General features: G+C 44.7%; 1 protein-coding gene across 1 annotated transcript; it reads right to left on the bottom strand.

Moving 5' to 3' along the window:
• Nucleotides 1–99: 99 nt before the first annotated feature.
• LOC106608756 (uncharacterized) lies at nt 100–2,943 on the bottom strand. Its single transcript, XM_014206876.2, has 5 exons — nt 2,710–2,943; nt 2,330–2,456; nt 1,954–2,042; nt 817–1,134; nt 100–639 (listed from the first exon to the last, which is right to left on the bottom strand). Exons 1-5 carry the CDS (start codon nt 2,743–2,745, stop codon nt 100–102), a joined length of 1,110 nt encoding a protein of 369 aa, XP_014062351.2. The 5' UTR covers nt 2,746–2,943.
• Nucleotides 2,944–12,737: the final 9,794 nt, after the last annotated feature.

Raw genomic sequence — 12,737 nt, 5'->3', positions numbered from 1 at the left:
GGGGCACACTTAACTTGTAAAAAGGTCTTCAATTACAGTTTTGTTTTCTCGAATTGAACCTGAGATTAACTGTCATATGTTGTGCACATTTGTGGGCGACTAACTGAAATGAGGACAACATGGGGTTGTGAGGTCACCCAGTATTAACAGGGCATCCACAGCCATCCCCTCAGACTCTGTGACGGTCCCATTTCTCAGAGCCACGGCATCCCAAATACTGGTCATTGGAGGCAAAGCTTCTGGGGATAGGCAGCTTTCATCGTCTTCTAATAGCACTGTATCACCATCACACTCTTCGGGTGAGAAGTACTGAAGATGTAGATTCTCAGGGCTTCTGTTAGAGGGCCTGTCCAGGGTCTGAGTCTGGTTCCAGGGCCCTTCATCATCCATCAGACTGACCGACTCCTCATCCATAGTGAGCAATGCGTTCGCTGCCTCCAGCTCCACATCAGACCTCAGTCTGGGCTGGTTCTGATGTTGGGGCTCCAAGATGGCCAACACAAAGAGCTGGTCCTCTCTATGAAAGAGCCCCATCTCGTCAGCTGGAGATGGTTTGGTGGTGGGAATGGACTGACCCACTGATAGCTGGCTAAGGGTTGAGGTGTGATCAACTAGTGATGTCCCTTCAGGACAAGCCACCTGTTAGTAAGATTGTATATTATTAGGAATTTATTTTGTATCTTTACAGCATCACAAAAAGTTGCCCATAAACACAGATCTAGGATCAGATTACTACCCCAGTCCTTCAGGAGGAAAACCTAACGCTGACCTTAGATCAGCTACTAGAGGTACATTTCATCCTACTTCCTTATTTACCTGGGTGGAGATGACGGCAGTAGTGACCTCTGGATGGGCAGGCTTTTGGTGATGGAGCTTCAGTAGGTTGGTTATAGCCTGATCCTCCTCCAGGCTTAGCTGGATCACAGCCTGACTCCGTCCCCTCTCTCTGGGCCTGGGTGCGAGGGGCCTCAGCCTGGGGGTGATGGGCAGATGGGGAGGGTCCCTCCTCCAGGTGTGGCCACCCAGGTCTCTGGTAGGGTGGGCTTGTGTTCTGAAGGGGTCAGGTCTGACGGGGGGTGCAGGGCAAAAGGACATGATGGGGCGAGGGGTGTTGAGTTGGAAGCACTCAAAAACCTGCCGTGGAGGGTAAGAAGGGAGGAGTATGGTTCATGTGCAGTTACTGCTTTTGTGTGCAAAATACACAAGTGGTCTGTTGTATATCCAGTGCATAGCGTAAATAGCGGAGTCCTATGTAGCTCAGTTGGTAGCGCCAGGGTTGTGGGTTCGATTCCCACTGGGGACCAGTACAAAAAAAAGTCTAAATGTATGCACTCACTACTGTAAGTCTGGATTAGAGCGTATGCTAAATTACAAAAATGTAAAATGAGAAACTGCTTCATTTCAAGTTTCATTTGTGATAAGTTCTGCTCATGACTACCTTCAACGAATGTAAGCGTTTCTAAACCACCAGCAGCAGTGAAAACAGAGGATCTTCCCTACGGTTCTAACCCCATCTCACTTCCACACCAAAACAAACTAAATGACCTCTCTACACTGTGTTCTACCGTCCCAATTTCTTTCCTCCCCCACTCGCCCTGTCTGACTAGAGGGAGGCAATCTAATTACACTCCCCCAGTCTGTCTGATCCCCCTTTAATCTCTGAACAAGCCCCCAACAGGATCCCAGTCGCCTCCCAAGGCCATAGAGACAGCCCACTTCCACCATGACCCCTAATATTCCCCACTAATCTCTAGTAAGCTGGATAACCCCACTGAAAGGGGGCATTTAATAGGTTGTGCTTTATGATTTTAATCAATACACGGGGGATGGTTTTGGGGGTGTACTCTCTCTTTCCCTCTCTTTCTGTTGGCATCTAGCACACTACAGTGATCTGCAATTAAGGCATATGACTGCATAATTGATGAGATGGATTATGACGAATGATGCTCTCACCTGCAACTCGGTCACGATGTTCAGTACCCGTTGTCCCCGTGGCATGGTGGGGTCCGTGTAGAAGAACTCAGAGGGAGTCATAACTGGAACTGATGGGGAAAAATTGTCCAATAAACAAATATCGGCCTTGACTCATTTGGGAGGCTGGTCTTAAAAATCGGGATTCAGGGGTCAAAAGTGTTGATGAACATTAAACAAATGATGAGAGTTTAAAAAAAAACACAGCCCTACTATTTCCAAGTCAACCCCAAAAGTAAATGTGTAATTTGAACCCTGGCTAATATGTACCAAATCCCTAAAGGTCAAAAGTTAGCAGAGGGTCCAAGAGCTACATAGGCGCCTGAGAGGGGTGGTGGTGCACCTGTCCTGTCCTCACCTGGCTGTTGGTGGGGTCTCCTGGGGTACTGGGCCGAGCCCATGGCTGCCATGTACAGGGGAAGGAAGGAGGGATGGTGAAGGGTCCTGTTGGAGAATGGAGGAAGGACCACCTGCCTTGGGCTCTGCTGTTGGAGAACAGACAACACAGATATTGGAATAAGACAAAGGTATTGGCTGCTGATTATCTCATTTCGAGCATAATTGTCAAACAGCAAACACACCAGTCTAGACGATGGTCATGTTTTTGTGTCGTCTCCATTTACTCAGTTCATGCTTATTATTGTAGGCTACTACCTCGCAATTCAATTGTAGTGTGTTGTTCCAAATCTACTAAATTGTTACGTCTGTATCAGTAGGCTATAATTTTGGAAAACTCACATTGAACTTTGCAGAACTTCCATGTCTGTCGCTCATATCGCTGCAACAACTTTTCTATTTCACTACAACAAATATAATCTGAAAGGACCAGCAACGATCAATGCACAAATAAAATAAGCTAATAAAACTGTTTTGGAAGCTTCAACTATTTCTAATGAATTAGCAATAAGCTCTTAAGGTACGAAAACATGTTCGCACAAGTTTTGTTGTTGATTGAACCACAGGCGTCATAGACAATTGATGCGCATTGACATTTGGTAAATGAGCATGGCGCCACCTGCTGGCCATATCAGGGAGTAATGATTCGTCTCTGATTGAATAATATATGTATAGGCTACATCTGAATACATTAAACCTACTTTCAATGACGTATACGACTATCGAGATGCATTGTAGATCAGTGAAATTGCATATCAGCAACTGTTTTAAATCCGTGGTCAATTATGTCCTTAGGATAGGCGAGTATAAAAAAAATGAACAAAGCATCCATGCGGTCTAACTTTTCATAATGGGAAGAACACTGGGAAGACGTTGATCAAAGATCTGCAGCTTTATTCAATAAATGGCAACTGGATTTTACTTCAGGTAAGCTCATTCATTTAAATCGTTTTATAAAATATTGCTAACTTCTATAATAGTGATTCAATTTGTCTTAAATTCTATTGCAGGGCAGTGATTGGTTACCAATTTATTAATTCTCACCCCTCTAGAGTTAAGGGACATGCTATACTGTTCACCACTCTAGAACCTCAATATCTGATAACATTGATGTTGAGTCTCTTTTCATAAAAATGACCTGTTCATTTTGTGTTGGTAAAGAAGTGCTAACTGAATGCGTCTATCGGCCACCCGATTCTGACATTGGTAGTTTCATTGATATCCTTGCATCAACCTTGGATTTGATTAATAACGAAGATAAAATGTGTTTTCTGTTGGGTGATTACAACATACATTTATTTAAAAGTGAGAACCACACACTGACATCAGACTTTTTAAATAATTTATACTCTAGCGATCTGTATTCCCTCATCTATGAGCCCACGCGAGTGACCAGTTAGTTCACCTGCCGACCTTATTGATAATATTTTGAATAATGTGGTTAATACAGGTATATTTTACTTTGATATTTCTGATTCCTTTCCAATTTTCCACTTCTCTTCGGCAGCTGGAAATGAACAGATGGGAATAATTTGTAGCATTAAATGTAGAATATTTAACTAAAGTAATTGTGAGCGCTTTAAGATGCTGATTGATGATATTTAATGGAAAAATAATTAGAATCAGGCCGATGTGGAGTCTGCTTACCAGACTTTAACCTTGGTTTTACAACCGGTCTCAAAAAAATCCAGTTAAAAAAAACAAGTTGTATAAAACAATTCTCACAAATCCCTCTCCCCTAAATTCTGCAAATTTACTCACCTACTTTGGATATTCCCCAAAATATATTTTACTAATAAATTCCAAGAATCCTTAAGTAATATAAAGTCAACTTGGAAAATCGTTTATCAACTGTTCAATTCTAAAAAGGCATCTACAACTAACCCATCTCAATGTATTGTTGGAAATAGGACTTATAGTGATCCTAATGTTATTTCATGTGAATTGAATAACTTTTTGGTGAATGTGGGTTCTTCTATGTCAAAGAAAACGGATGGAGTCGCCTCTTGACTGTTGACGGAGTCGCCTCTTGACTGTTGACGTTGAGACTGGTGTTTTGCGGGTACTATTTAATGAAGCTGCCAGTTGAGGACTTGTGAGGCGTCTGTTTCACAAACTAGACACTCTAATGTACGTGTCCTCTTGCTCAGTTGTGCACCGTGGCCTCCCACTGCTTTCTATTCTGGTTAGAGCCAGTTTGTGCAGTTCTGTGAAGGGAGTAGTGCACAGCGTTGCACCAGATCTTCAGTTTCTTGGCAATTTCTCACATGGAATAGCCTTCATTTCTCAGAACAAGAATAGACTGACGAGTTTCAGAAGAAAGTTCTTTGTGGCCATTATGAGCCTGTAATCAAACCCAGAAATGCTGATGCTCCAGATACTCAACGTCTAAAGGCGGCCAGTTTTATTGCTTCTTGGACGCGGCTTATGGTAGAGGAATGAAAATGTAATCATCTGGCGGACATTCCTGCAGTCGTCATGCAAATTGCACACTCCCTCATAACTTGAGACATCTGTGGCATTTTGTGACAAAACTACACCTTTTAGAGTGGCCTTGTATCCCCAGCGGTTTAATCAGCTTCTTGACATGCCACACCTGTCAGGTGGATGGATTATCTCGGCAAAGTTAAAATGCTCACAAACATGTAGTGTGACGGCCCTGAATTTTCCTGAACCGTCTCAGTGCTTCTCCTTCCAATAGAGCGCTTCCCCTTTAATTCTTAATTAAATAGTGCTTCTCCTTCCAATAGGGCGCTTCCCCTTTAATTCCCAATTAAATAGCCAGCATCAGCTGCGCAAAAGTGGGGTTGTGATGGAAACGTGAATGAGGATGTATTCAACCCTCAGTTCTGAAGCTTCTCTCTACCGTTTGTTGTGTTGCTTTAAAAGTGTGCTTTGTGTAGCCTAATAGCAAGTTTTACCCAGGATCGGATCCACTCTTTGCATCCGTGGACTACACCTCTCCGTTGTTTTTCGTGGCCTTTCTCCTCTGGAGATCTGTCGGCGGATTGGCTTGTCTGACTGACCGACTGACTACAACCTTTTTTTTGTATACGGTATTTCATTTGTTTTGGTGTGATGTATACCGTGATGATTTATGTAGTTAGTTGTAGTTGAGGACTTATTAAAATGTGATACGCTTTATAGTTGTGTGGTAAAATATTTGTTATTTTGATTGTATGATTGACACTGGGTTTATGAACGGACAAACATTGCATGACTAAGGACACTTGAGTTCCCTGAACTTGTTTACCGGGCTGGACTCTTTTTAGGCCCGAGGTACAGGACATTTCTGGAGGAACTAGAGCTGTTTAAAGCTCATTATTGTATATTGTTATATGTGTGTGTGTGATCATTTGTTAGTAATACAACCACGCAAAAGAATACAGTTGTTTTGAAGTTATTTCCAATGTTTTAAGGGTTTATGAAAAGTGTATTTCCATCCTGACTTTTTACATGAGTCCTTTGTATTGGTGTAGACTTGACGGACCAGATGGGACTCATTCCCTCCCAAACTAAAAGGAGAAACCAATATTTTCTCTGGTAGGCACAACCTACCTGGCACCCCGATAAATGATAACCTCAAGTCAAAACCGTTACATAAAAAATGACACCCCAGATGGGACCTCAACATTGAGAAATAACCAAAGCAAATCTTTTGTGTGGAATTAAAACAATGGATTCACCCCAAGAAAATGTGCTCATCCATATCTTACCTGTCAATGGGAATACACAGGGCCATTCTGACCATCGAGCCGACAATACAAATCATAATGTTGATTTGGGCCAGAGCCCTGGGAATCTGAATGCTCGGTCTGGACCACAGGCCACAGGAGGTCTAACCAGTTACTCACTTATTGACATGGATCTGTGTGGAAGTACTGAGCTAGCCCTCCCTCTGACGCCCAACCTTCCTCCATTGTCTGGTTTATCTCCAGAGGTTGTAGTCTTACAAGGTGACATCCTTGATATTCGTCGGACTCAACAACATCTCCAAACTTTAATCCACCATAAATTCAAATGTCTGAGTGAAGAGCAACAACAGAGTGCCATGGAATTCAGAAAATCACTGAGCATTCTAACCCACACGTTGACAGAGCTCAATGAGAGTGGAAGACGGGATGTTACTGGTGCCATGGACAAGCAGTTTGACTACCAACAAACCCAACTCACTGCCACTCTCCAGTGGCACTTGCAACATCATCACACTGAGGTCCTCAAGGACGTTAATTCAGTTTTTTCTCCTCTGGTTAACACTGTAGACCACTTGCAGAAAGAGCTCTCTAATTGTGTTAACATTTTGGATGACGTGTCTGTTGACATGGCCTCCATTAGGCACAACTCCTTGCACAGAGCTTCTCTGGTGTCCACTTCTGTTCAAACCACTGAGGGCCAAGCTGGCACCTCAGAACACCTAAGACAAGGCCATGCTGCAGCCACCCCTTGCAGGATGCAATCCACCATGCATCCTGTTGTTCATTTTCATGGTCCGATAACTCCCTCACCCTCTACTTCCTCAATCCCTCCTAGCTCTTTTGTTCATGGTGAATTGAGTAGACGTCATGTGGGGGCGATGCCCATTAAATTGAAATTTCCCACCTTTGGGAAAAAGGATGACAGTCCTGATCCGCTAATGTATCTGGAAAGATGTTGTGACTTTCTTGCCCTCAATCCCCTGGCTGACGAAGAACTCCTTGCCACATTGAGGAATGTGTTGCATGGTACAGCTCGAGACTGGTGGGATGTGGCACGTCTCACCACTACCTTCTGGGCTGACTTTGAGGCCAAGTTTTCCTCTGCATTTCTGTCTGAGGACTACACAGATGAGCTGGCAGACAGAGTCAGGAATCGAGTGCAAAGAGAGAAAGAAAGTATCCGTGACTTTGCATACGGTTACCACTCCCTGTGCAGAAGGTGGAAACCTGGCATTGAGGAGGAAGAGGTCATTAAATTGATCCTGAAGAACATCAACCCACTACTAGCCAGTCAACTCAGAGAAAGAGTCACCACTGTTGATGGACTGGTTCGCCTGGGACAGCAGTTCGAGAAGGACAGAGAATGCCAACAGCAATATGAACAGAGAAAGAAAGACACCCAAACCGTTACCCAAGCCAGACCATCAACAACAGCCAGAGTATCCAGCCAAGACCCCTCCCATGTTCTGTTGGAGATGTAGCCAAACGGGACATTCTTCAGCTACATGTCCAAGACCATATCAAGTAAACTCTTCCAGAAACCACAAATCACAACAGGCAAACACACCTAACTCTCTTCGCAGGAACGACCATCCTACTCTGGGTGCTTTGACCAGAGTTGAAACCCCAAGAGTCACTGCCTACGCCCCCCCCCCATCGACATCCCCTTCCTTTCAGTTAATACCGCACCAACTGGTGGTACCCCTGTCCATAGGTCCATGGACAGGAAGAGCCATCCTGGACACCGGGTCATCCTACACACTGCTCAATGAGAAACTGTGGAAGGAGGTTAAAGGTCCACACTACAACTTGAAGCCGTGGACAGGTCCACTCTATCTGGCTGATGGTGAGGCTAAACGACCACTTGGATGGAGTGAGGTAGAGTTCCGCCTGTGTAACCACTCCTATATGATTCCTTCTGTTATCCTACAAACCAAGAACCTTGCTTTTCCTGTCGTGTTGGGAATTGATTTGCTACTGGTTTCCATACAATCCGAGCAGGAAGCATTTCTTCCAGTCAGAAGCTACAAAGTTACATGATTGGGGTCCAAATGTGGGAGTCTTCTCTGCCATTGCTCCAGTACCACTAACCCTTAATAATCCTTCTGATGATCTCCTTTTACAGGCTGTGAGAAGAGCTCAGCTGGAACAGCCAGAGGAGTTAAGGCTGTTGGAACAGCTGCAGAATAACGCTGATGTATGTACTTCAAAGCTGGGACGTACCGGGCTCCTGAAGCACAAAATATTCCTTACACAGGAAATGCCGATCAAGCAGAAGCCATATCGTTTGTCCCCAGCGAAGCTAATCATCCAAAAGGGACTCATTAATGATATGTTGACACAAAATATAATTGAACGTTCATCCTCTCCCTGGGCTGCTCCTGTTGTCCTCATCCCAAAAAAGACCGGTGGTCTTAGATTTTGTGTGGACTATAGGAAGACCAACAAGGTTTCTCAGACTGATGCCTATCCTCTTCCCACCATCCAAGAGATCCTGGAGTCATTGTCTGGTGCGGTTGTGTTCACTACCCTTGACCTCAATAGTGGCTATTGGCAGGTTGAGATGGACCAGGAAAGCAAGGACAAGACTGCTTTTGTCTGTGCTGAGGGCTTGTTTTCCTTTAAGGTGATGCCTTTTGGATTAAAGAATGCACCTGCCACTTTCCAAAGACTCATGGAGATTGCGTTAGGTGAGCTCAAAGGGAAGATCTGTTTCGTCTACCTGGACGATATAATTATCTACTCCCAGAACAGAGAACAACACTTTCAAGATCTTCAAGCAGTTTTGGACAAGCTAAGGGAAGCTGGTCTGACATTGAACATGAAGAAGAGCAACTTCTGCCAAACCTCCCTGAAGTTCCTTGGCCATATTGTGTCTTTTGACGGCACTCATGTGGATCCTGAAAAGACCAAGGCAGTGCAAGATTTCCCTGTCCCAACCACACTCAAGGCCCTTCAACGGTTCCTTGGGATGGCTGGATGGTACCATCGGTTTGTGTTGAACTTCTCCCAGGTGGCAGAACCCCTCAACGCATTGAAGTGAAAAGGTGCGAAATTCCGATGGACGGCAGAGTGCCAGACCTCTTTTGAAACCCTGAAACGACACCTCTTCACACCTCCCATTTTGGGTCATCCCAACTTTGATTGCCCCTTTGTTGTTAACACTGATGCAAGGGATGTTGGACTTGGTGCTGTCCTAGTCCAACACACTGGACTTGGCACTGAAGAAGTGCTAGCGTTCGCCAGTCGAACATTGAATGGAGCAGAACGGAACTACTCCACAACCGAGCAAGAGTGCCTTGCAGTTGTCTGGGCTTTGGAAAAGTGGAGGTACTACCTGGAGGGAAGACACTTCACTGTGGTCACTGACCATTCCTCCCTTGGGTGGGTGTTCAAGACCAACAAACCAAGCACCAGACTTATAAGATGGGCTCTACGGTTGCAAGAGTTCACCTTTGCAGTAGAATACAGGAAAGGAATATACAACACTGGTCCAGATGCCTTATCCAGAGCTCCTGCTGGTGGTAATGGTGGCCCTCATCTTACATGTGCTACTGTCCTGTCAAGCAGTCGAGACTCACCCAAAACTGACTTTCCCATCTCTGATGAGGCCATTTGGAAAGCCCAACAGGATGATCCAGAAGTACAGGCTTTGTACCAGACTATCCTGGAAGATGGAGAAAAGATGGTCAATCCTACCACCAAGCTGACCATCATTGAAGACAAAGTCTACCGAGTTGTACAACTACCTCACAGAACACTATACCAAATGTACATACCTGAAACTCTACGCCTTCAACTGCTTCAACATTTCCATGAAGACCCGTTAGCTGGTCATTTGGGCAGGTTCAAAACCTACAAGCGGTTGCAAGCATTACTGTACTGGCCACATTTGAGCATGGATGTAAAGTCACACATCCGAAACTGTCAGGTTTGTCAAATGTTCAAACCAGAAGGTAGAAAGCCTGCTGGCAAGTTGCAGCAAACTGTGGTTACCCGACCTTGGGAAATGTTAGGAGTGGATTTGATGGGTCCATTTCCTAGAAGCTCCAATCAGAATGTGTACATGCTTGTTTTTGTTGATTACTATTCCAAGTGGGTGGAGCTCTTTGCCCTGCGGCAGGCCACAGCAAGGACCGTCTCTAACATCCTTACGAAAGAGATCCTGACTCGATGGGGAGTGCCTGATTACATCCTGTCTGATCGAGGTTCCCAATTTGTCTCTGATCTCTTTGAGGAGACCTGCCAAAGATGGAACCTGAGACAGAAGTTGACCACGGCCTATCACCCACAGACCAACCTCAGAAGACAATGGTTGCTTCCTATGTAGGGACCCAGCACAAACACTGGGACAAGCACCTTCACGAGTTTCGATTTGCCCTGAATTCTGCTGTGCAAGAGTCCACTGGAGTCACACCTGCAGAGCTGAACCTGAGTCGTCCCCTCCGAGGACCCTTGGAGATGGTGCTACAGCCCCAGCAGGTTACTCCAGACGCTGCTTGCTATGACCAGGTAGTCCATCTCCACAACTTGAGAGCTCTTGTCTCAAAGAACATGATCCAGGCTCGACTCAAAGCAGAAGAGAAATTATGATAAGAAGAGACGAGACATGCAGTTCCAGCTTCGTGATCGGGTGTGGCTTCGCTCTCATCCTTATTCAAAAGCTGAACAATTCTTCTCGGCCAAGCTCGCTCCTAAATGGCAAGGACCATATAGGATTGTGGAGCAGAGAGGCCCTTTGAACGACCGAGTGGTGAAAGAGGACACAGGTGAAGATATGCGCGTTGTCCATGTCTCACGCCTTAAGGCCTGTTACCCCTCGGCTGAGGAATTGGAGGAGATTGAGCGCCGCAAGGCCCTGGAGATCTTTGAAGAGGAAAGTGAGGAGACTTTTCTCGGATTCCCAGACCCAGAAGTCTCACGCCTTAAGGCCTGTGACCCCTCGGCTGAGGAGCGTGAGCGCCAAAAAGTAATGAATATTTTTGTAGAGGAAAGTGATGAAGAGACCTTTCTCGGTTTCCCCGACCAAGATGTGCCTTCCAGGGCAATGGTCGGCTTTTTCCAGGGGAGGGGGTGTGTGACGGCCCTGAATTTTCCTGAACCGTCTCAGTGCTTCTCCTTCCAATAGAGCGCTTCCCCTTTAATTCTTAATTAAATAGTGCTTCTCCTTCCAATAGGGCGCTTCCCCTTTAATTCCCAATGAAATAGCCAGCATCAGCTGTGCAAAAGTGGGGTTGTGATGGAAACGTGAATGAGGATGTGTTCAACCCTCAGTTCTGAAGCGTCTCTCTTCCGTTTGTTGTGTTGCTTTAAAAGTGTGCTTTGTGTAGCCTAATAGCAAGTTTTACCCAGGATCGGATCCACTCTTTGCATCCGTGGACTACACGGATACGCTTTATAGTTGTGGTAAAATATTTATTTTGATTGTATGATTGACACTGGGTTTATGAACGGACAAACATTGCGTGACTAAGGACACTTGAGTTCCCTGAACTTGTTTACCGGGCTGGACTCTTTAGGCCTGAGGTACAGGACATTTCTGGAGGAACTAGAGCTGTCTAAAGCTCATTATTGTATATTGTTGTGTGTGTGTGTGATCATTTGTTAGTAATACAACCACGCAAAGGAAGTTGTTTAAGTTATTTCCAATGTTAAGGGTTTATGAAAAGTGTATTTCCATGAGTCCTTTGTATTGGTGTAGACTTGACGGACCAGATGGGACTCATTCCCTCCCAAACTAAAAGCAGAAACCAATATTTTCTCTGGTAGGCACAACCTACCTGGCACCCCGATAAATAACCTCAAGTCAAAACCGTTACAGTAGGTAAATACATTTGTGCACAAAACGAGAAAAGCAGCTTTGTGTGCATGGCAAGTTTCAGGGATCTTTTATTTCAGCTCATGAAACCAACACTTTACATGTTATTTATTGTTCAGTTAGTCCCTATACCCACAATGTATTTGTCTGAAAGAGTGGGTAAACTGCCTACCCTCTCAGCAGGGGCAATTTACAAAGACATGCCAAACAGGTAGCCTGCATTAAATATAATACGAGTTCAAGCAAAACGTTGACACCCTAGTTCATGAGCTGTCCATAAGTAAGGAGTTGAATGCTTGGACTCGTCCCCGATTATGCGACCGAACACTACCTTTCCTTACATTATGTAATTAAGCATTTGAATTACAAAATAAAATGTACAATTCCTGGATCTCTGAAATTGCACTCACGTGTCTCGCTTAGAGTTCTCATGTGCACACAAATCCAAAAATAATGTATGCCTATGACATTGCAAAATCAAATGCTTCTAACCAAAAGTAAACTACAGGCCTACCATTGTTGGATGAGTATTGGTGTCTAGCTGTAGGCTAGTTGTCTGGAGCAATTTGACCAGTCAAATGTGATACTGATTATCAAAGCAACTGCTGTGACTCAAGTAGCCTTATGACACGTCCATCATTGAACAAGTGTCGGAACACCGCCAACTTCAAAGATTTTAAATTGGCTGATGCACTTCAACCAGGATATGACTTGTGCCACCTGTTGCAGTGCAATCTAGACCTATGCCACTGTCTGATGGGACCAGTTACAATTTAGCATTTCAGTCACATGCAACTTCACACTGGCTAATGCATTGTATAAGGTCAGAATTGGGGTACCTGTTATTAACAGCCTTA

Source organism: Salmo salar, chromosome ssa07 (assembly GCF_905237065.1).
Source record: "Salmo salar chromosome ssa07, Ssal_v3.1, whole genome shotgun sequence".
NCBI lineage: Eukaryota > Metazoa > Chordata > Actinopteri > Salmoniformes > Salmonidae > Salmo > Salmo salar.
This window is presented reverse-complemented; position numbering and strand designations above follow the sequence as displayed.

Excerpts from the sequence above, each read along its gene's own strand:
- LOC106608756 (XM_014206876.2), bottom strand. The coding sequence starts at position 2,745 with ATGAGCGACAGACATGGAAGTTCTGCAAAGTTCAAT. Across the intron at positions 2,043-2,329 it reads GAGACCCCACCAACAGCCAG|TTCCAGTTATGACTCCCTCT; the intron begins GTGAGGACAGGA and ends TTTCCCCATCAG. Across the intron at positions 1,135-1,953 it reads ACATCGTGACCGAGTTGCAG|GTTTTTGAGTGCTTCCAACT; the intron begins GTGAGAGCATCA and ends CCTCCACGGCAG.